Source organism: Octodon degus, unplaced genomic scaffold (assembly GCF_000260255.1).
Source record: "Octodon degus isolate 3935 unplaced genomic scaffold, OctDeg1.0 scaffold00012, whole genome shotgun sequence".
Taxonomy (NCBI): domain Eukaryota; kingdom Metazoa; phylum Chordata; class Mammalia; order Rodentia; family Octodontidae; genus Octodon; species Octodon degus.
This window is the reverse complement of record NW_004524588.1, coordinates 22,859,068-22,882,513: the sequence shown is the minus strand read 5'-3', so window position 1 is coordinate 22,882,513 and position 23,446 is coordinate 22,859,068. Positions and strand designations below refer to the sequence as shown.

Genomic DNA, 23,446 nt, shown 5'->3' with positions numbered 1-23,446 from the left:
ATTTTGAAAGGAGGGAAAACAACTCAGCAGCAACATTTTCCAGCCCTGAGCCATAGTCCCGTCTCTTCAGCGATACCATAGATCGGCAGACAACCTTACTCAGACCACGGAAATCCTCTCCAGCTGGCGTGGCCAGTCCAAGGATAGGGACCTCCTCTGCTTGTCTTGCTGGCTTTGTGATTTTTCGTTAAGGTCCTGATGGAACAACTTCAACATAGAGGCACAACAAGATCATCTTTTCTAGCTTTTGTTTCCCTAACTACCAGAGCATTTCATTGTCAAAGCAACGGCGGGAGCCGCGGACACCTGGGCAGTGCGGGGGCGTTATTGTGTGGGACACGCTTGCGCTCACAGCGTTTTATTCCCACTCCCTTTCCTACAGAGCCCAGCGCCGCTCCCACGGATGTCCAGGCTACCAGCATGTCTGTGTCAGAGATCCTTGTTGCATGGAAGCACATTAAAGAGAGTCTAGGAAGACCGCAGGGATTTGAGGTATGGACAGAATTACCGAAAATGAGCTTTGCTACATCTGCCGGTGCCACCTCCTCCTCAGGAGGTGGTTTGGTGACACTCGACAGCATTTATTCCTTTGAAATTCTTCTCTGTGCTAAAGTAAGAGACACGGTTTTACTGACAGGCACTACAGCCCTCATTAGCTGACTTATTGTTCAGTATAGTTCTCACCACAGCACTATGCAAAGATACAAAAAAGAGACTAAAATAGAGGGTTAGTTAAAATCAGGAATTTCAGGTATTTACTGGCCCCAGGTAATTTATTAGTGACTTAAATGTTCTTATGTATGCATGATAATGAAATGTGCAAAATCAAAATTTCTTCTTACTTTCTTTGGATTTATCTCAGATGTTCTATGTCAATATCAAATTCTCAGACTTTTCCTGGAATGCAGGGATCTGTATCTACTTGTTCAAATGTCTTTTTATTCATTAAATATTGCTATTTTTAGCACATAATATCGACTACTAATAGTGACTGTTGTGTAGCAATTCAGTGACTTCCAGTAAGTTGTGGCCTCCACAAGGACTAGGAAATTATGGTAAGTCATGTGTAATAAGTATATGGGAAAAGAAACGACCAATGGGGACGGGGAGAGAAGGAAAGAACAACCGAAGACGGACTGGAATATTCCATGGTAGCAAGATCACCGCCTCTCACACAGGTGTTGCTTTTGCCTTGCTTGTCAGACAGGGGTAGGAATGAAGAGAATAGCTTGAAAAGACAAAAGGGAACAGGCATCCAACCAGCTGCGTTTACAATTTTCAATTCTTACTGTGCTTCGACTTCCAGTAAGAGAAAATCGGCTGGTTGTTTCAAACAATGATAGGTAGAGGCTTTGCACACAATAACGATTCCAGTGTTGAAACACATTTTTAAATTCTATTTGCATTTTCAAATAATGCCTGATAACTATTTGATGAACATACAGCTAGCATTAGATAACGATTACTGTGGTAAGAATTTACATAATCTCAGAGTTACTGCAAGAAGTATTTTTAAAAATTACTTGACTGCATAATATCATGGGCTTATTTTTATAATCGTGCTCTAGTTCATTATTGGCACAATAATCCAGTAGTGTCTTATGATAGCTGCAGATATATTTGATCAATATCTGTTTCTCCCCATGCCCGCTGCAGGCACCATGTCTATTCATCATTGAATCTCAGCAACAGAAAGTACTTAGCCTGGGACAGGCCACTAAAAATACGTGCTGAAAGAATGAATGTCTGAGCTTCGCAGTCAGCTCGTTTTCATATGACTAATGGTGGCCGCTGGCCCAGGTCTCCTTCCTGGGCCAGTGCAGTGTCCCCCAGCTGCCGGGACTGTTGGCTGATAATGGTTCTCAACTCCTCCTCTGGAGAACTGGCTTCCCTTGGATACCTGCCCTGCCTGGGACGTTACATCGCCCTCACAAGGCAGCTGAACCCAATGCCCAATTTACCCCAATTTATCCTAGTCTCTTGCCACAAGGAGAAATAATGTCCTGGTGCAACCTGCAGTGCAGAGCCCATGCTGTATGCACCAGTCCCAGGTCAGATTATCTGAGTCACGCACTTTTTTTTTTTTTTTTTTTTTTTTTTGCATTTTGGGGAAGGATCTACAGGATGTTCAGGGTCTTATTACTAGATCGGACTCATAGAGATTCGCCTGTTTACAGCCTCCCAAGAGCTGGGATTACAGGTGTGCACCACCGTGCCTAGTCTCAATTGCCATTTCAGTGCGTCCCAGGGGCGGGGCCAGCACAGGAGGCTTGGGGATCAAACCCCCCATCCCTGTGTCTGCCTGCAGGTGCTTTAATCTGCTGAGCTATTTGGCCGGCCCTTGGAGTCACACACTTGCTTGACCTCCCGGGCAACATTTTTCCCTGCCCTGTAGGCCTTCTCTGCAAGCACGCTCATGTTACAGTGCATAAGTGCAAATCCTTGGTTTAAGTTCTGACTCCAAGGAGTGCAACCTCTTAAAAATAATGAGCCAAGTGTGTGTCCACCCTAGATCCCCCAGGCGGATCCGGGGGACAGGTGTCCGGCGTGCAATTTAGCAAGTCGCATGTGCATTCGGGGGCCTGGGGTGCTGCGGGCCTATCTCCTGCAGCTCAGTGGGGGTCCTCACACCGTGATCTCAACCTTGTCTATCCTAAAGGCCTGTCATTGATGCAATCACCACGAGTCACTGTATTGGTGTGACGCTATTGTACCCTGCAGCAATCATGAGGATTTCAAGATGTGGACCACTTTTCTCTTCTTAAATGTATATCATTCATTCACTTTTCTTTTTTTTTTTTTTTTTTGTGGAACCAGGGATTGAACTCAGGCCCTTGCACTTGCCAGGGAAGCACTTATTCCACTGAGCCATCTCCCTGGCCCTCATTCACTAATTCAATAAATATTTATGAAGGCCTGCTAAAATAACATGTTTTGATATAAATATAGGAACAAAGTGATGAGCAAAATAAAGGTGGCTCTTTCTTGAAACTTACATTGTAGTAGAGAGGTCAGTAATACCAAAACATTCTTAAAATGTGTGTGATATAATTTCAATTGTTGATGGACCCTCTTCAGAAAAATAAGAGAGAGCAAGAAGGTAAAAAGTTAAGCTAGTATTTTCAGAGGCTGAAAAGACCTCCCTCCTAAGGCTAGGATATTTGCAAAGACTTGATACTGAATGAGAAAGAGAGGGGAGATCTGTGAGGACAGGGAGATGTGGCAAGATGCAGGAAAGACCCCTGGAACAGAGACCACATGCTGTGCAGTCTTGTGAACCAGAGCAAAGCTTGAGTACTGCGCTAATATAAGAAGGAGGCGCACAAGCATTTGTAATACAGAGAACATGTCAATAGGTGTGATTCTTAGACCTGCCTTCTGTCCAGCAGATAGAAATCAGGCTCTTGGGAGTACCTCAGGGAGGAGATGGGACACGGTGATAGCAGTGCGCGTGAAGGGAAGTGTGCCTCGTGCGATATGCACTTTGAATGTGGAGATGAAGATTTGATAATTAAGTGGTCATGGGCTATGAAAGAGAGAATGAACAATAATTCTTAATTTTCTAATCCAACAAAATGTTCAAACTAGCATTATCATTCACAGAAGCATGGAACTCAGAAAGAAGTAGAGTTGGGTTGAAAAATCAAGTATCATTTTTAATGAGTAAAGTTTTATAAACCTTTATTTTGGTTTGGTTTGGCTTCATTTGGTTTGGTTTTGTGTGACACTAGGAATCAAACCATGACCTCCAGCATGGCAGGCAAGTGTACTGCCACCCAGCTGTGTGCCCAGTCCAAACCATTTTTATTTCTGTAACAAGTTGTCAAAGTAATTTTACATAAAAAAGACGGAAGATTGGACAATTCCAAAGCATTACCAGTATATAGTTTATTTTTATTTATTTATTGGCTTGGGAATTGAACTCACAACCTTGCATTTGCCAGGCAGGCACTTGGGCCGCTGAGCTACATCTCCAGCCCTGTAAATAGTTACTGTACATGCAATGACTGAGATTGCTGAACACTGACAAAGAAGGTAGCTGAGAACTGACCCCAGCAGAGTCCTTGAGAAAGGAAGATCTGGGTGAAGAAACTGCGAGAGCAGCAAGAAACTTCCAGAAGCCAAGAGAAGAAATTCATTCTGTTCTCGGGAGCAAATGCTGGCAAGAAGACAACGATGAGGCTGAGGCTGGCACACAGAGCTATGAGAAAGCCTGGGGCAGGAGGGCTGCCGCGTCGGGTGTTCAAGACCAGCCTGGGAAGCACAGTGGGAATCTGTCTCATGCGTGCATCTGCATGTACATGCATACATGTGTAGGCACATACAGATGCACATGTGCACATATGTGCACACATCACCGAAGTTCCACATGGATGTGGAAGAAACTCTTAACAGATTTGATGAGAGAGGTTTTCCTAACACTTTGATCAAAGTTTGCCTTGAGTTTAAGATCAAGGGTAACACTCCAGAACACTGTGTTTTTGTTAAATATATTTCATTCAGGATGACAACTGATCACAAGCAAAAATGCAGTATCTCTAAAAGCGCATAGTAATGAATCACATTTTGTAATATCATCAAAATGACTCTATTTTTAAACTAAAATGATACAAATTCTGAAAATTGATGCACAGAAATCAGACTCCATGGATGCAGTAACCTCTATACTTTATAATGCATTACAAAAACATTAAAATGTGGACTTTAAACAGCAGAAAAACTCAACATTTGTTGGTTATAAAACTAAGTATCTTTTATAACCAGAAAATAATTAAATACAATTTAATGGTCAACTACATTACTTATAAATTTAAAGAAAACATACTTAAGAAGACTGATTTTGATTCATATGGCCTCTCAGCTAGCCAGTTACGTGGAGACTTAAGACCGAAAGCGTAAACATGAAGCTTATCAGCATCTCTCGCCTGCTTCCTCCTACATGCAAGTTTTGCACCATTAAAGACAGCATCCCCCCACCCAGGAACGCACTGTTTTCATCCTCATCCCACCTACATTTCCACACAAGACATCACTCTGTAAATGAGCTGCCTAAATATTGCTAAAACATCACGTCCCCTAACGACCAAGACTCCGTCCTCCTCTTTCTCGCCTCCACACTGTCCCCAACACAATCCTTGCTGTATTTGCTGATGCGCATGCTGGCAAGAGAGGTACTTGAAACAAGGCCACTTGTCACCAAAACTCATGACACTGGCTTAAATTTTTATGTACTCGTATCAATCTGGTGAGCCTCTTTTGTAGCGCTAATTTTAACTTTCCCTCCGGTGTCTGAAAATGCAGTTACTAGCATGGCAGTGCGTACTCCATGGAAAAGACTGGGCAGTGTTATAAGGTTCTGCTCTTATTTTTCCCAGCTAGACAATGTACTGCTTTCATAAACATGTCATCCTAATAGAGGAAAGGAAAGTTTTAAAAAAGCGAGCTAAATAAACTAACACAACAATATGCACTAATTTAAAACAGAACAAATACAGTTCTTTTGAGTTACACAAAGAAACAGCACACCGGGCTTCAGTAATCACTGATATGAATGGGATTAAAAGTAGAATTGGGCACAGGGAGAATTATGTAGGGATATATAGACATTTTGGAGAGACTTTGTATTTTATTCCAAATGTAGTGAAAAGCAAAGAGTAATTTAGGGTTGAGAATGACATTAAAAATAACACTGGCTTTTCTTTTGTAAAGAATGAAAAGGGAAAGAAGAGAAAGGTGAAGGAGTAGAAATTAGAAGATTTTTGCAATATTGTAAGGAAGAAATGATGGTGATTTAGACTAAGGCCTGGCAGCCAAGTGGGAAAGAAGTGGATGGATTTCAGAGGCAAGGCTGGCAGGATCTGCGGACTGGTTAGAAGAGAATTAATTCTTTCTGCATTGTTGGATTGGGCAAATGGGTAAATTGTTCCATTTACCCCAGAAATGAGGGAAACTGAACAAAGAGGGAAATAAAGAGTTCTGTTTTGATCACAAGAAGTTAGAGATGCCTTTAGAAATCTAAGTATATCAAGTAAGCAGCGGGACGTACCAGTTTGGAATCTAATCCACAAATCAAAGCTGAAGACCTGACTCAGAAAGCCATGTTATTAAATGAAAGCACCTAAAAATAAAACTTCTGGGGCAAAAGAGAAGAGGGCAGCAAGGGGACTTGGCACTTTGTGTTTAAAGGTTTTGCCGAAGAGGAGGTATTGGCAATGAGACTAGCTTGGGGACATCAGCGTGGTAGAGGGAAAATAAGGTACAAATTGTCAAAAGAAACCTGAGAGAGGTGATCAAAGAAAAGATGCTGACCTCTGTGCATAAGTCTTCTAGGAGGTCTCAATGAGATGAAGATAGAAAAGTGCAATTTGATCTTCGACTAAGAAGTCTTTGGCACCAAATAAGTAATCCTATCTCTTACGTTACCAATCTAGTAATTTCGGGCATGAACACTTAATTTCCCTGTTAATATCACTGTTATCCAAACAATGGTTCATAGCAATCATTTGGGAGGAAGGGGGGACTTCAGTTCAGAGTTCTCAGCTGCCAGCACCTTTATTTGCTAGAAATTATCTAGGTCTCTTGTGAGGATATCAAGATGCTTGATGTACATGAAAATCAGAGCTCTCCACTTTTGGTATCAGAAATGGCTAAAAGGAAGATTCCATATCTACATATTTTTGCACCAAAGATTATAAAAAAATCTAATTAATCACTGTGGAAAAACTATTTTAGCCTCAGACAAAAGCAGTTAAATGATGAGACTTTTATGTGGGAAATTCTGCTTGTGGCACCCAGTATAAGAGGGGAGAGAAAAGGACGGATAAATTATTTTTGAAGTCATATGCACAGACTTATTTCCTTCTAGAATGTTCCCTGTCAAATATGTACTCATTTGCCATTTTGATGTTGAGAACTGTACCTCCAAAATACACAATGTAGCATTCAATAATGTGTGGAATGCATCATATTAACCCCCTCAATTCATTTTACTTAATAAATAAAATGAGTTTCTCACTTGAATCTGAACCCTATGTGTTTTCTATGAGGGAGGAGAGGCTACTCTTAGGATGAGCTAGAGATAAGATGGGCATCATCACAGCTGCAGAGGTCTTGAAGCTCTCGAGGTCTTTGCCGATCCCTCCTCTCGGTCTCCATCGCTGTATTCTCCCAGCTCCACTTGCAGTCTTACTGCAGAAGCTCCTGGATTTGGCTGGACCCAGATTCTAATTGTGATACTTGGTTTTCCATGAAACTTTGGTCTCGGACCCCCTGATCTGGCTCTTCGCGTGCTTCATCAGAATCTCGTTTATTATTTAGTTAGCTGTTCAACTAGTACTTATTGAGGGCTTGCTGTTTCATTGCAGTGCTCAGGCTAAAATGATGAGTGAAATAGCTGAACAGGTGGAGTTGCTGCCCCTATAAAGTTCACAGGCCAGGAAGGGGCTGGCTTCTCTGTTCTTAGTTTGTTTTTGTGTTTTGTCTTTGGCTGTATTTTTTAGGTCTTGATCCAAACTCCAGATAGCTACTTTTAACTGATAGCTTGGTTTTCTCATTCTTTTACCTGAAGCAGACCTACAGGAGAGCAACAGGAGTTTTCTCAAGCCTTCTCCTAGTGCCATCTGTCAATGTCTTGTTCACTTACCTGTGTCACTGTTGCCTCCAGGAGGAGCATTCCATTACATCTTTTCTTTTTCTTTTGTCAGAATGGGGGATTGAACTCAGGCCCTTGTGCTTGCCAGGGAGGCGCTTATTCCACCGAGCCATCTCCCCGGCCCCTCCATACATCTTAATCGACTTAAAAAATAATAAACTAGGGACTTGACTTAAACTAATTTGCATTTTCAACTAATGTAACTTTTTCAAAAACATTAATCAATTAATTGAAATCAATCATCAATTGATTTTATTATTAAATTCACTAATTGCCCTATGGAATACACCAGTTGTGGCAATTAAGGTAGTACAAAGAATTATATTAAAAGACAGAGTTGGAAGGGCTGGGGAGATAGTTCAGTAGAATAAGCGCCTATCTGGCAAGTGCAGTCTTGAGTTCAATCCCCACTACCTCAAAAAAAGAAAAAGAAAAAAAATGACAGAGTTAGAGTGGTGACAGACCCTAACCCTAGAAAACATATTTAATGGTGAGGAACTTGAGGATATTCTAGGGATATCATCTCTTTCCACTTGTAGTGAGTCCATCCTTAGGCATTGATTAATACCACAATTAGATGGGAACTTCCCCGTGTAAAGAAAGCTTCTTTTAACAACATCACCCATAAAAAATAACCATGAATCTCAGATATGGACGTCAAACCATCTAACTGTGTTCTACAAATATTTGAACAATTTTGTTGATATTTTCTTAGGACAGTGCATTTGAGAATTCATTACTTATATTCATTACTTGAGATTTTATGGCTGCAGATAATAAACACTGAAAGCATTGAGACATGTGAAATTTCTAGCGTATGATATGCAGCATGATTGAAAGTTGGAAAGCGGTTGAATTTACTGAACAACTTTGTTTCATGAATAACCATGAAAATCCTCTCCATCTGGATCGCTATCTCTGTCACTGGCCCGTGCATGTAAATTATTAGGTTCTGCCCTGAATTTATGAACCCACCAGTGCTGAAGTGCACTGGGAATGATAATCCCTGAATCCTAGAGTAAAGCCACTACAGCTTTTCAGAGAATACAGGAATCTTATGACCATGATACCAATTCAGACCATATGCCACTTTGGAAAGAAAGGACAATGAAGGATAAGGCCAAAGCTCATAAGCTTTTCTCTAATTTTCCCTGATCTGGAAGCATGATAAAAGAAACTGTGATAGTTCCTTCACTCATAAAATACTTATCAATAGGGCCGGGGAGATGGCTCAGTAGAATAAGTGCTTCCCTGGTAAGCGCAAGGGCCTGAGTTCAATATCAAATACTATACTATGTACCAGAAATATATACATGTATAAAGTATAGTCCTTGGCCTCAAAAAGCTTATATACAGGAGTAAGGGAAATTTATGAAAATTTTATGCAAATGAAAATGAAAGACATTGGAATATTATAATTCTGTGTCCATAATTACCCCAGGATTCTTTGCCATCAAGATCTTCATGAAATATTTGTTAGAATAAATCCATGTCAGTGCTCTGTATGGGTTTAGAAGTTATGACTGAAAAATATGGCGAATGCATAATTTTTTTAAATGTTTTACAGTTAAATATACATTGTCATTAATCGTTCTCAAAATACCCTCCGCCTTGAACACCGTTGCCTCACCGTTGATGGCACTGTTACTGCTCTCTGAAGCAGTTCCGGAAGTTTCCTTTCATGGCGTCTCCAGTTGTGCTGTCAGCTACCTCAGTGTCCTGCTTGATTAGAAATGTGCACCTCTCACAGTGATTTTGGCTTGGGCCAGAGGTGCACGGTGCCAGCACCCGTGACTAAGGCAGACAGGAACACAGCATCCTGCGGTGCAGGATGCGACTGCCGCTCTTCTGGATGGCCCTCCGCGGCAGCATTCCTTGCATGTTTTAGCCCAACTTGTAAGGCCGCAAAGAGGAATCCCAGATCTGCTTCAGACAGTGGGGAAGGCTGGGTGCAGTCAGGCCGAGGGGAAAGTTCTTAGGGGACCTGACGACAATGCACCTCGTGGTGTAGTGGCCTTTCATTTAAGCACTCACTGTACATTTTGGTCACCTGCATACGTTTCTGTACCTACATGACCATAGGGTTATCTTCCTAAAACGTCATCTATTTTCCTAAATGAAATAATGAATGAAATCATTTTACTTATAGAATAAAAAAGTAACTTTTCTCATTAGATATAAGGCTTTAAAAATATTATGTCTCTTCTATTTGCGAAATAAAGTCCCCCATGATTGCTGAATGTACAATGTCTGTATTTGTTCTCCTATTTTTATAAGAAAATTATTAATTGTATATTAATTTTTAATAGTGAGCCTCATTTTAACAATAAATAACAATTTTTTTGTAGCATGGGGAGAAGTGTACAGTGTCCTAATTCTAAATTCTTTAGTGTTAATATGAAGAGAAAACAAAAACAAAGCAATTTGTCCCTCTTTGCAATTGTCATTGGGAGGCAGCCCTAGCAACTCCTTTCCTTGGGCTATGCAGAGACCTGCATGTGTTTGCTTGAAAACTTCCAGAAGGTATGTGACTTGGAAGTTCATTTTAGACAAGTCACTAAAGCCATTTGCTTGTATTGATTGCACTGAAAAGACCTCAGCAGCGTTTGGCTTTATAAAATAAGTTATGGTGCAGATTTCTTAAGGGGAGAAGGGACAAAACTGTTATTGTTCTGTGCTTTATGATCTGACACTAATCATCAGAGCATGAGACAAAAGCGAATGGTCTCACGGCTGTGCGACAACCACTCAAGATAGGCAGATTGCACTTAATTCACACAGCAGAGGGAGGGAGGCTTCCGTGTGGATGAAATGGAATTTCAGCCATAAGCTAAGGGGGAAAGAGAGCTGACGTGCAGCAGCCACCAAAGGGCTGAAACAAAGCCTGGCCCTCTTCTCCATGAGGTGTCTGGGCAGCAGCTGTGCCCCGGAGCCTCTTGGCTTCTTATCATGACTACGTAAACCTAAGAGTGCAAGACCTTGAACAGCGGAAGAAAAAGCAGTAGCAGTTCTTCCTGAAATTCTGTGAACTCTGGTTTTAAGTAAAAGGCTTTCATGTCATTATCATTCAGTTGCCTTCTCAACTTACTGTCTAGACCAAGAAGCTAACTAGAACTATTTATTTTTCAAACATCAGCCCATGAAAAAAATTGAACAGCTCATGTGCCTTTTGCGTACGTGGGTCCTTCCCTGTCCCTGCAGAAAGGCAACCTTGAAGAATTCGTTCAGGAGTTTACTCTGCTTTGTTTCATTTGTATCTAGATGAATGGCTTCATGACGGAAACCCTACAAGACAAATTACTTGAATTTTTTTCTACTAAAAATTCCACACAAACCATTTTATTTTTAAAATATTAGGATAGACTATCTTTGCTGAATACGCTATTTTACCATCACGAAACCGAAGCCGTGTTTGTGCTGCCTTTTACTGCGTACAGAAACATTGCCCATTTCCTCTCTCCAGCACAGGTGTGGAGTGCGTCACCGCCACCAAGGAGGCCCGGTGACCCCGAGCAGGTCACACTTCCTACAAAGCATAAACTCTTAAATAACAAACATCAACAAGTTTGATTTTATTTTGCAAAAGTTCAATCGTTTTTGCTGACGTTTTCTTAAAACAACTCACTTGAGGGGTTGGGCAGGTAGTGTGGTGGTCTCAGTGCCTGCTTACGAGCACGAGGTCCGGGCTTTGTGCCCAGTCACTCTGTACAGCCCCAAAACGGGCGTGGCGGCTCATTCCTATAATCCCGCGGGGGTGGGGGGTTGGAGGCTGAGACAGAAGGATCGCTACGAGTCTGAGCTGTGTAGCAAGACCCTGTACCAAATAAATACATAAATCTTTTTTTTTAAAAAAAGAATGTATAAAACAACCCATTTGAGAATTACTAAATTAAAATGAAATCCTCCTTTCGAAGGCCATATTTATATTTCAAACACCTGGCAATTAATTTTGTGGAGCAGTGAATAGAGTCACAGACCAGATCAATATGCTAGAAGTGGACAGATTTTATAAAATGTTTGACTGCGATAAATACAAATAGTTATGATTAGTAGCATATTAATTCCCATTAGTACTTGACTAATTGCCAATTACTAAGTAGCCAAGACTTTATTTTCTAAATGACAAGAATTTCTGTAAACCTACAGACAGACATATATGTAAATCATAACTGCACATAGTAACTCGGTGAGTTACTATATTGTATTGTAAATAAACCATGTAGCCATAACCCACGCCACGAAGCAAAACTTTACGAAAACTGAGATTTACCTTCTATCTCTTGTAGTGCTAGTCTCACCGCCCCCGCCCCCCAAAAAATAAACACCATCCTGACTTCCAATAACACTGATTGGTTTTGCTCATTTGGCAAATTGTGTATGCATTTTTCTCTTGCACTTTTCATTCCACAGTAAGCTGCATGCGTACAGTGTGCGGCTGTAGTTCACACCACCTCCTAAACGGCACTGGACGCATGTCCCACCGCACACCGTTCTACCTCAGGAGTACACTAAGCTTGTTTCCAGTTTGGGCCCGCTATTAATAATAGTAACCGTAGAAAGTAATATGTGAACCACAAGCAGTACAAGGATTCCCATGTTCTCAAAACTCACCTTGAAAGAATGAGTAATCTGTTTTATATATAAGCATGGTTAATCCTGCACTGTTTTGAAGCAAATCTTAGCCAGTGCTTTCTTTCACCAAATACGATTTGTTGAAAAAATTCTATTAATATATAAACTTTGAAAACTTGCTACCTCCCTGTTTCCTAAGGACACACAGATTAGAAAATGCACTCGCATTAAAAAGTAGCAAGCCCAGTGATCGCGCCTAATCTAACTCTATGTTCGAGTGCAGCCTTAGTCACTATCTATGCTATTTACCAGGTGCCTCAGTGTTTCTCCTTGGGTAAGCATAATGTTCTATTCAGCCAAGAATTTGAACAGGCTAAAACTTGCACGTGGGTTCTTACCATGTCCACAGTTCTCTCACTTCTTGTGTTTTCATCTTACATTTCCAGCTGTTCTTTCTGCACTGAGCTTCCTCTGCAGCCCCCACCGATAAGGCTGCAGGCTTTCCCTAACATAGTCAGAAAGCCTGGAGGAATCTTTAAAAATAGTCACAAATTCATAGCTCTTACCTATTACAGTTTCAGCTTTCCAGGAGTACACTGTGCTCTAGCTTCTGTACGCATTTGGGTGTATAACGAGACATTGGAACTGTCATGTGGAACAAAGTATGACGAGTTAGTCCTCCAGTTCCTATCAGTATCCTTGTTAATATTCCCAGTGCTATTTTCTTTTATCAACAGTTTGTACAACCTCACTTCTTCCCCACCCTGCCTCCCCTCTGCCTCCCTTGACCATGTTTGATCCGGACATTCACGCAATTTGAAATCCTTTCACAGAATTAACTCTGGCTCTCTCATGTTCCTTATTGTTCTTCTAGTTCATTAAGTTGTCCTCCCGTCATCACCATACCCTTCTTTCTGCTTCATTTGGGTCTACAACGTACTGTCTCTTTGGACATCTTAAGTTGAACTTATCGCTGAATTTTTTTTTACTCTAACATACATTCAGCCTATAAATTTCCAAAAATCTCCATTCCAGCATCTCATTTATAGTATATGATTAATATATAATTTTAAAAATATTATTTTCTACCTGAATTAGTAGCCTTCAGATCCTAAGATTTATTCTTTCATTTATCTAAAATCAGTTAAGAGACTCTGAGGGTTTATAGGTCATCTCCTAAAACCTCTTCAGGTACATTCACCGTAATAAAATACTGCCAATTTTCTCTATTCAATACACTCTTTTTTAGAACATTTGTGTAAAGAAGGTAAAGAAGGAACCAATGCCTGTAAGCACCAACAATGAGCTATGTACAGAGAATTAAGAAGAAATTCAATTACATTTATTGCCAGGCTTCTTTAGTGTGTTTTCTTAGGTAATAGAAACACCATCTAGGAAAAATAAATACAAATTTATTCAGTGAGTGATCTCCATTATTATGTTCCTGCTGCATTTTAAATATCTGAACATCATATCCTCCAATCACCATTGCACTGCCTCATAAATATTCAGAAGTTTAACTAAGCATTGTTTATTTATCTTATTTGAGTCATTAAATTGTGTCCTTTATGATAAAATTACTCTGGGAACAAAGCAACTCATATGCATGCAGTCTAATAGTACTGACTGCCACAGTGTCTCAGAGTATTCATTGTGAATAGTCAATTTAATAACCACCCCTAATGTGAAACTCAGGAGATTAGGAAACGAGATGGGCTCAACTGACGCGTGCAGGCACATTCGCCAACCAAAACAGATTTATCTTCCACAAGAAATGTGTTCCCCGTATAGGATTTTGGAATTTGGTGAAAGGACATGTGTGCTGATCATAAATGCTGCATGAGGGAAGAAGAATATAAGAAGCAATTGGGCAATTTGTAGAAAAGAAAAAAATGGTCAGAGTGTTTTAAAATGACTCTAAAGTGAGAAAGCAGTAGAGAAGCTATGTTAACAATACAGCATCTTTTTCCTAGTCCTCAATTTACATTAATTATGGTTTTGCATTTAGGAATGACAGCGAATTCAATGGAAGCAATACAACAAGCTTTCCTTAATCACCCTTAAAGTACCCATGAAATGGTGAGGAAAGACAGTCCTCACTGCAGGCAGTGTGTGGTATGAAGCAAAATTATTACCCTGTTTTCTAGGTTTTCTTTCCTTTCATCTTTGTGCAATGACCCAGCCTCAAAATTCCATTTTCTAGGTTCAAGCAAGCAATGCAATAGCCTCTGGCCTCCTTCTCTTTTATCTTTGCTTCAGTGAAACAAACTACACCAGGCCCATGAATCTTTGTCTCGTGACATAGACGTCAGTGGGTTTCTTTGTGCTGTCTCTAGAAATGCGAATTGGACTTCATCCCAGCAACCATAATCTAACATCCACCACATAGCACAGGCCAGTGCAGGAAGATGCAGCCTCCTGATGTGTGTTTTGTATTCAGATAACCTTCAATTCCTTTTTACAACACTTTCCCACTTGATAATCAGTTGACTAAGATCAAACAGTGATTAGGCAAAAGGAAAATCTTTGGAAGAGGGAACAATGGTCGGGCTCAGTATGAATTCCTTTTTAATCAGAAATGTTTTTATAAATCAGAAAAAAATTAACCATATGGTTCTAGATCCCCATGAGGTAAATAAGCATAGTTGTTGATATTGAAGGAGCAGTTCAGGTTAGTAAGAAAGTGTGATAGCAATCAACAGCAAAGTCAATAAAATATTCATTGGAAGCAATCAGACCCAAACTCAAAACTGTGAAAACTATTTAAACCAGTGCTTAAACTACAAACCTGAAAAACAACCTTGAATACAAAAAGCCATATAGAAATTTTATTTTAAAAGGAGAGAGAAAAGGGTAGACATGAAAAGCAGAAAAAATTTGGTTCACGAACAATAGAGATCTACAGAGAAGATAAAAGATATGTAGCAAAATGGTCAGCAACAAAAAGTGAACAAAATCCTGAAACAGACCCCCCCAAAAATAATAGTACTGACTGCCCAAAATATCCTATCTTCAAAAGATAAAGAAATCCCACAGAATTTCAAGAAATATTAAAATCATGAGAGTTCCAGTCCCATAACTAATCCTTCACTGAGGTTTGTTGACTTCGTGTCCTAAATAATTACTAAATCCATCCCCCATAGCGCCCCCTCTGTGCTCATCACTGTGCCTCGGGTCCAGGCAGTCTCCATTTGGGCAGACTCCAGCCACTCGCCTGACTGCTCTTCCGATCTTCTGGGCCCTTCCAACCTATTCTTCCTATCACAGCCATTTATACACTATGACACATTAGTGTTGACTTCTATACCCTCATAAAGCAAATGATCAAACAAGTAAGTGTGACTAGTTTATGCCGTGCTAAATGTAAGTAATGCTAATTGTAAAGCAGAGTGAGATGAAGAGGAAAAACAAGAGGAGGGGTAGTCGCCCAAGAGAGGTGGCCAGAGGCCCCTCGCCACTGAGTTAAACCCTAGATGAAAAGCAGGAGACAACGGTGACGGCTAAGAGCACTCAGCACCAAAAATTCAAAGGCTCTAAAGCAAGACAGTGATTGAACACATGCGGCACATTCACTTGGAAGGACGTGAACCAGAAAGAGAAAAATAGGAAGTGGTAGCAGGCATGTGAAGAAACCGCATCCAGTGTGTGAGAAATATTAAATGGGAAGATAACTGTTGGCAACAGTTCAGTTAAAGAACGAAAGTCAGCACTCAGGCAGATGCCCCACAATGGGATAGTGGTTGAAGAGGTTGCGTGGGCTTATGGCATGTTATTTTTAATGGGCAATAATTATATTGAAAGTGAAACCAATAACTCAGGAATGTATTGTGAGTCCAATAGGAAACCTCACTTAATGAAAAGGAGTGATCCATGTACTTTAAAAGATAACTTTGATTGTTAGGGTTATCTTCCAAAACCAAATCTGATCACGGCCCAGGTACTCTCCCCACCTAACTCCTGCTAAAAAGCCTTCAGAGTGTCAGACACACTGCTAGGACATATTGTGCTCATCCAATTAAACAAAGCCCACTCCAGGCTCTGGCTGCGTCCGTGTCCCTGGCATGGAGCTGTGCCCGCACTGGCACTTGCCCAGTGTTAACCACACTGGACTTCCCTCAGGCCCTTCTGATGCACCGTGTTCTGCTCTCACTCCGAATACTCCTTTTTCTGTCCTTCCTTCTTCACCTGCTTAGCTCCCACCTAGCTCTCAGTCTTCACCAGTGCTGTCCCTGCTCTAGCGAAGACTTCCCTGACCAGTATCCCCCATGGCAATAAACCAATAGCATGTAAGAGTTAAGACAAGTGGTTTTCTCCCCAAGGGCAGATACTGGAACCAAGGCCTCATGCACACTCAACAACCCTTCTACCACTGAACTACTTACTCAGCCCCTAAGAGTTCAATTCATAAAAACCTAACAAGTAACAAGTGTTGGGTAAGATGGTATCAGAGTAGGTTTTCATGATGTCATAAGTGTTTCACTCTCCTGAGGGATGCTGATAGTTGAGCAGGTTGTCTGGACTTGTGCGAAGAGAATGTGAGTCATTTCTTTATCCTAATTTTACTGTGAATTCAAAATTATTCTTTAAAAAGCCTTTAAAAAGTGGGTAAATGGGATGAGAAAACAAAATATTAGAAGGTATTTTTCAATATCATTTATATAACTAAATGAAGACTGGTGAGTATAGAGAAAATTCCCAGCTTGCCCACTAATCACTAACTGCATATGGCATTAATAATGACCAGATCTATGAAGAGCAATCCTATAGATGTAAATTTCAAATCTATACTCTTAAAGTTGTTGCATGATTCAGATTTCATACTTTGTATCTGACAATAATAAAAGTATGTATCACTTCAGTTTTAAATAAGAAAAATCTTCCGTAGACAAAGCATAGAATCAAAATAATATGGAAGAGAAGAGACATGCTTAAAAGTAACAAAAATAGGCAATATTAAAGGATTAGGGATCAGAACAGCTCCAACAGAACAGTTGGAATTCATGAAACTAAGGTAAGGATTATTTAGCTTTCTTTTTAAACAGCAAACCGGGAGTCACTGGTTAAGTACAGATGCTGAAATAAAATCAAGTTTTCTGTCCTTAAGCCCATGATTTTGCAAAACTATGGGGCATTACTTAGATGTACATCTTTAAGTGGCATAAAAAATTAGTATACAGTACTTGAAAACTTGCATGGGATTTCGCCTTTTAGACAACTTTGTCATTTAGGGACCTATAATCTTTTTTGTAATCTATTGAAAAGAATTAATCTAGTAGTAGTAAATAATGTACATGAAGATATCTGTGACAACACTTTAATTAAAAGAACAAAAGTTGGAAGCTACCCAAATGTTCCACAATAGGATAATGATTAAATGTGGGACACAGCATATGACAGAGTGCTGTTTTTTAATGGGAAAATACTTATTTGCAACTGTGATGCTGGACAGTGAAAGTAAGAACATGTATGATAGGCACAATATTGTCATCGTAAGTGTATGAGATGTACACAAAAATCTAGGGAGGGACACACATAAAAGAAAACAATTACATGAAGGCAAGAAATAGATAGGTTTCACATTTTAAATATTTATACCTCCGTAACGTTCTTGACTTCATTTCAAGCTCTGAGATAAAAGGACTCAGAGCTTATGAGAATATGAAATCTATACCTGGAGAAAGAAACCCAAAGAAGAGAGTTTCAACTTTAATACTTTCTAAGCTTAATTCTAGCTTAACAAACTCTAAAGCAGCATGCATTCACTCCAACCCTCCCCCATATAGCAAGACAAATAATTGTAATTTCACTGTGCATCGTCAATTCTCTCATTCTTTTTGGATGTCTCAATGTTGTATGTACTCCCAAGAGCAAGAATGAATGGATTTTCAAAACTGGAAAATCTCAAACTCTGAGTTTGAAGTAGTAAAGACAATATTTCTTCTCACAACTGGTTACTTAAGAAGCATTTTATATTTTCTTGGGACGTTCAATTTTGTGGTAGTTAATCAGAACATTAAACATGCAATATTAAGAGTCTACAATGTATATTTCAATTATTTGTATCAAAAACTATAATTTGTTTCATTCAATCCCATATAGCTCCCTCAACAAAATTAGCCAGGAAAGAGCAGCATTTTTTATCCAAGAACTTCTTGGCTAATTTGTAACTAGAAAGTAACATTTTTTTTCCTTAAAGCTATGCTCAACACCAAATAAGATAAACTAGCTCTGGAGTGAGGAATCAAGGGGCTAACAGAATAAAGAGGCTGTGCTAGAGGCTTCCAGCTTTGCAAAACCAGCTTTCTAAAGTTCCGTAACTCAGTTGTGTGCACATCCAGTTCAGTGAAGAGACAGGGCTGAGCAAACAGGACTTGATCGTTTTATTAGCCTTCTTTTATACATAAAATAGAGACCTATAGATATATATCTAGCAGGATTCAGTTGTGCAGAGTTCAATTACTCCAACTATCTTTGGCAAAAGTGTTTTGTGATGGATATTAAATGGTTTACAAAATTATTGAGAGTTAAAATAGCATAAAAGCCAGCTGGTCATTCAAGGATGATGCTCAAGTCCCGTCTTTACGACTGACCACAAAACACAAGGCTGTCTGTGCTCCAAGGAGAACATCATTAGCTGCAGAAAGAAGTGTATACACCGACTTGGCCAGAAAGCCTCCACAATCCGAGCAGTACGAAACAGGAAGCCACCCTCATCCCAGGAGCTCCTTTGCTGACCGGCCCAGAACCCCACCAGGCTTGCAGTGATTTGCCTTTCCTGTGCCCTGTTCACTGGTTCCCACCAATGGCCAGGCAATGAGACATGCATTAACGGGGCTGCAAGGGGAAACAAAGGAAAGGTGCTTCCATTAGAAGCAGGAGGGCGAAGGTCTGCCCTTCGTCTTGTCTCTGGTTTCAGATTTCACACACCGGCCTCTGAATAGCTGACCGAAAACCTCTCCCAAACCCTAACTGCAAGGAACCCTTGAAATAGGAATTTACATTTTCTATCTTCTTAGTATAGAAAAGGAAGCTAGAGTAAGGTAAAGTAGGTGTGCAGTACCGCTGCGCTCATCTCTGGTTACTCGGTACTCACGCACCCCTGCCACGTTCAGCAGCCCTCCAACAGCGACAAGTACTAACAACAGTGTGCCAGGTAGCGTAGAGCACGTGTCTGTCTTAGGAACTGAAGTGCAGTCATCTTCTCCTCCAGAGGGAAAACCAAAGCGGGCTGTCCTGTGTGTTAATCTGTCCATCTAAGGGCGAAAGGCCACTCCTCTAAGGAGGCAAGTTAGACAGTTACCTACCAATAGCACACTCTGCACACAACACCAGCAGGAAAAAGAGGCTCAAGGGGTTTTTTTGTTTGTTTTGTTTTTGATGTTTATGAAAACCATTTATCCAAAATATCACCAGGAAAAAGTATGGCTAACTCCTGTAATCTTCACATCAAAAAGCTGGAGCTGCAGTTTGCCCTTTCCCTCGTCCTCTTTCTATTCTTTGTTTCCTTTGTGTCTCTCCAGCCTTGAGTCTGGCTGGGCCCCTCGAGATGCCGCCCTATCCCCTGCTCCTTTGGAGAACAGGGCGGTAGTGACTCCCTAACTGTGCAGCCACAGCTGGAGGCAGCAGCCCACACGTGCTCTACAGTATCTCTGGGTCCCTAACTCCCCACGGCCCACACTGCCTTGGTGAGCTTAGCAGACACAGAGTGTGGCCCTCCAGATCCACAGCAGACCAATGACAAGGGGTTCCTGCAGAGGCCAGCTATGTTCACTGCGGTACCTGGGGTGGCGATGGGGCAACTCTGTACACGGACGCAGTGTGAAGTTCTTGTGTCGGAGCAAAGCCACGCTGTGCGGAGCCTAACAGAGAAATCAGATATGTGAAGAGGCCAGGAGAGGTGACCGCAGCACGCAGCCGAGCCTTGCTGGGAAGCCGTGTGTCTGCCTCCCTCCCTGACGCCGAGCGCCCGCTCCTCCATGTCTGAACAACCCCGATTCATCACAGTGCTGTTTCCTCCCCTCCATTCAACCGCTGCAGCTTGTATGATTCATCTTTTTTGTGACGCTTAAGAGGAAATATCCTTAATGCTTTTTTCTCAGATAATTTATTCAAATTTTTATGCATATGAATAAATGGTAAGTGGTTCTGATAACCTACACGAGAACAAGCACTTCTATGAATGAGTCTCCTCAGTACCAGGAAGCGTGTTCAGCCCTTCCTGTGAGCGGCGCGGCTGTCCTGCTGACTGCTGCGGCACTGCTACAGCTCACAGGTGCAAGCGGGCAGTGACTTCCCAGCAGTCCGGGCCTCGTTGCTGCAGCCTGCTGACAGGTCAGAGCCCGGGGATTTCTTCCCAGCGGGGCCTCCCGCGTCACCTAGAACAGGCGGCAGCATGCAAGCATCCATAGTCCCAGGAGAAACCTCAAAATTAATTTGTCTTGTGATAATGTGCTGACAGGTTGGTTACTGGAAAGACATGGAACAGGAGGATGCAGCAGAAACCGTCAAAACCAGGGGGAACGAGTCATTCATCATCCTGACAGGATTAGAAGGAAATACGCTGTATCACTTCACAGTGAGGGCTTACAACGGAGCCGGGTACGGGCCACCAAGCAGCGAAGTGAGTGCCACCACCAGGAAACCCCGTAAGTGGCCCGGGCTTCTTGTTTGCTCTGGATGAAAGGGCAGCACCTTCGCACGTTTCTTAAAGCTGTGCGAGGTGCATTAGAAGAAGGCAGAGGGCGGCTTGACTCGTAGTCTTGCTCCAGTGCTTAGATCTGAATTCCAAAACTAGCTCAGAAACATTTTGCATTCACGGTAGATAAAGGTTATCTTTCTGTGAAACAAGGCTAAGCGGTTTTGACACAGAAGAGAGATAAAAGGATTCAGGTTCAAAAGCTCAGTAGAGTAGCTATTAAAATGACACTCCCGGAGCAAAACCCTCCTTAGCTGATTGCTGCTGGAAGGAAGCCTAGAGTGTCAGCCAGCTACTAACCACATGAGAAACACTGAGGTACTGGGCAAGATTTACACGCAAAGTGTGCCGGAGGATCCCTGTTGGTTCACCTTCCCTTTTCATCTTGCAGCTCCTAGCCAAGCGCCTAGCCACCTCCGGTGGGAGCAGCAAGGGCCCCAGGTTTCTCTGGTCTGGGAACCTGTGAGACCTTTAGTCAACGAATCGGAAGTCCTGGGCTACAAGGTTAGTACTTCTCCATCTCTGCCTTCCACACTCATCTCAACTCTGGTGCTCCCAGGATGGGCCATTTTGTTCATTGAGGCATAACAAGACCCACTAACAAGCTTTCTGTCTTCTGCAAGTCATTTTTATCCTATGTCTCATGAGGAAAGTCTTCCTAAAGGTGGAGAAGCCAAATTGAGTTTGAATCACACAGGCACAGGGAGTGAAGGAACAGGAATAAGAAAAGCAATGGCAGTCTGAATGTGGTAGGAAGGTGGAGTGTGAAGACAGCTCCACGATGCACGGCGCCAGGCGGAAGGCCCTGGTGCATCCTCCCAGCAGACAAGCTTGGCTGGCACATGGCGGAGACTGGACATCTCAGATTGTGTAGGAAGACTGCTGTCAGAGAAGCGGGCTGGGGGAATGCTAAGCTCAGCACATGAAATAGGTGAGTCCAGGGAAAGAGTAGCACCCTCCAAAGCAGCTCTGTGTCTCACGTACACTCCCCCAGCTAAAACCAGTGCGAGATCTAAAGGAGGGAACATCGACACTTCTGGTTTTGAAAAGCAACTTTGTGTCTGAAATTGAAATAGAGGTGCATATGTTGAGTGGGCTTAATTCCTGCTCCATAATATCAGCTGGGACTCATTGTCTACCACTCTGTACATTATTATTAGCTCAATATTATTTATGGTAGGTTGGAAAATATTTTAATCACAATATTTAGGCTGTAACATACTTTGTACATAGAGTTTCTGCTATGTGAGATGGTAACAGTGTTTTATTGATATTCTGAGACTATAAACTGAAACAATTATAAATGGAAGATAAATTTATATAGTAAGTTGTTCCCATCATTTTAAGGTATGACCTATCAGTTACCATCCTATTATCTTATTTTGACATTGTTTTATTTTTTCTCTTTAAAATAAAAAAGTATATGGCCTATAGCATGTCTTATTGTAATTAGTGCAGATCACAGAAGCTTTTCATGCTCAAACTCACATACATTCAAATCTGTCCCTAATCCTCAAGAATATTAAATGTGATCTTTCGGGGAAAGGTAGGTGAGCCATTTCTGAACCTTGCTCTGAGCTCTGTTCTCTTTATCCAAAATTTGTGTTCCCACAGCTTTCTCTCTAACACAAGCACACTCTTTAATTTTTAGGCAGAGAAGTATTGCTAGAAATGTTGACAGGCTATTGTAGAACCCGTCTAATATCATGAGAACTATGGCAACCAATATCCCAAATTTGCAAAAGCTAAGAGAGATAGCTCAGCGGCACAGTGCCTGCCTGGCGAATGCAAGGTCCTGAGTTCAAATCCCAGTATGAAAAAGACATAATAATTCCCAAGCTAGCAAGGCAAAGTAGAATGCAGAGAGAGAGAGAGAGAGAGAGAGAGACAGAGACAGAGAGACAGAGACAGAGAGAGACACAGAGAGAGACACAGAGACAGAGACACAAAGACAGAAGATTCATATGAGAAGGGAGAAGCACGCCTGGCAGCTGAGTCCGTGATGGTGGCCTGGGGCTCCTCGCTGCTCATGACAGACTCCTCCGTCCCTTGTTCCTGCTCTCACACTTCACGTGTGGCTCGGCAGTCCTCAACTGGTCTCCTTGACCCTATTCTACTTGTCTCTTCACACTCAACATTTTCAAAATGGCCAAGTAAATTATTTTTGACACAATTAAGAAGATCATGCAATGTGTATATGAATACGTTCCAGCATAGCTCTTCCATTTGTGGTGGTGTAGTTGAAAAAACTAGAACAAGGCCCACTGGCCTGAGTGAGGCCAGCTTCGGTTTGAACTGTGCTTATGTAACTTTGAATCAATGGTTTAATCTCTCTGGGTTTCGCATCCTTAACTTCAAAAATGGCAAGCGAGCAGTAATAAGAGAAGCTGCTTGCCAGGAGCTGCCCACCGGCTTCTCCTGATGGGACAGCACGCGTCTCCTTGGCGTCGTCTCCTTGGCGTCTCCTTGGCGTCTCCTTGGCGTCTCCTTGGCTTCTCCTTGGCGTCTCCTTGGCGTCGTCTCCTTGG

General features: G+C 41.6%; 1 protein-coding gene across 1 annotated transcript in view; it reads left to right on the top strand.

Annotated features, from left to right (window-relative positions):
* Cntn5 (contactin 5) overlaps positions 1-23,446 on the top strand; it is a 499,129-nt gene that overhangs the window by 465,180 nt on the left and 10,503 nt on the right. Inside the window, exons 18-20 of the mRNA XM_004626235.1 lie at positions 383-492; positions 20,682-20,868; positions 21,310-21,422. Coding sequence (XP_004626292.1) covers positions 383-492; positions 20,682-20,868; positions 21,310-21,422 — 410 coding nt within the window. The remainder of the gene's footprint in view (positions 1-382; positions 493-20,681; positions 20,869-21,309; positions 21,423-23,446) is intronic.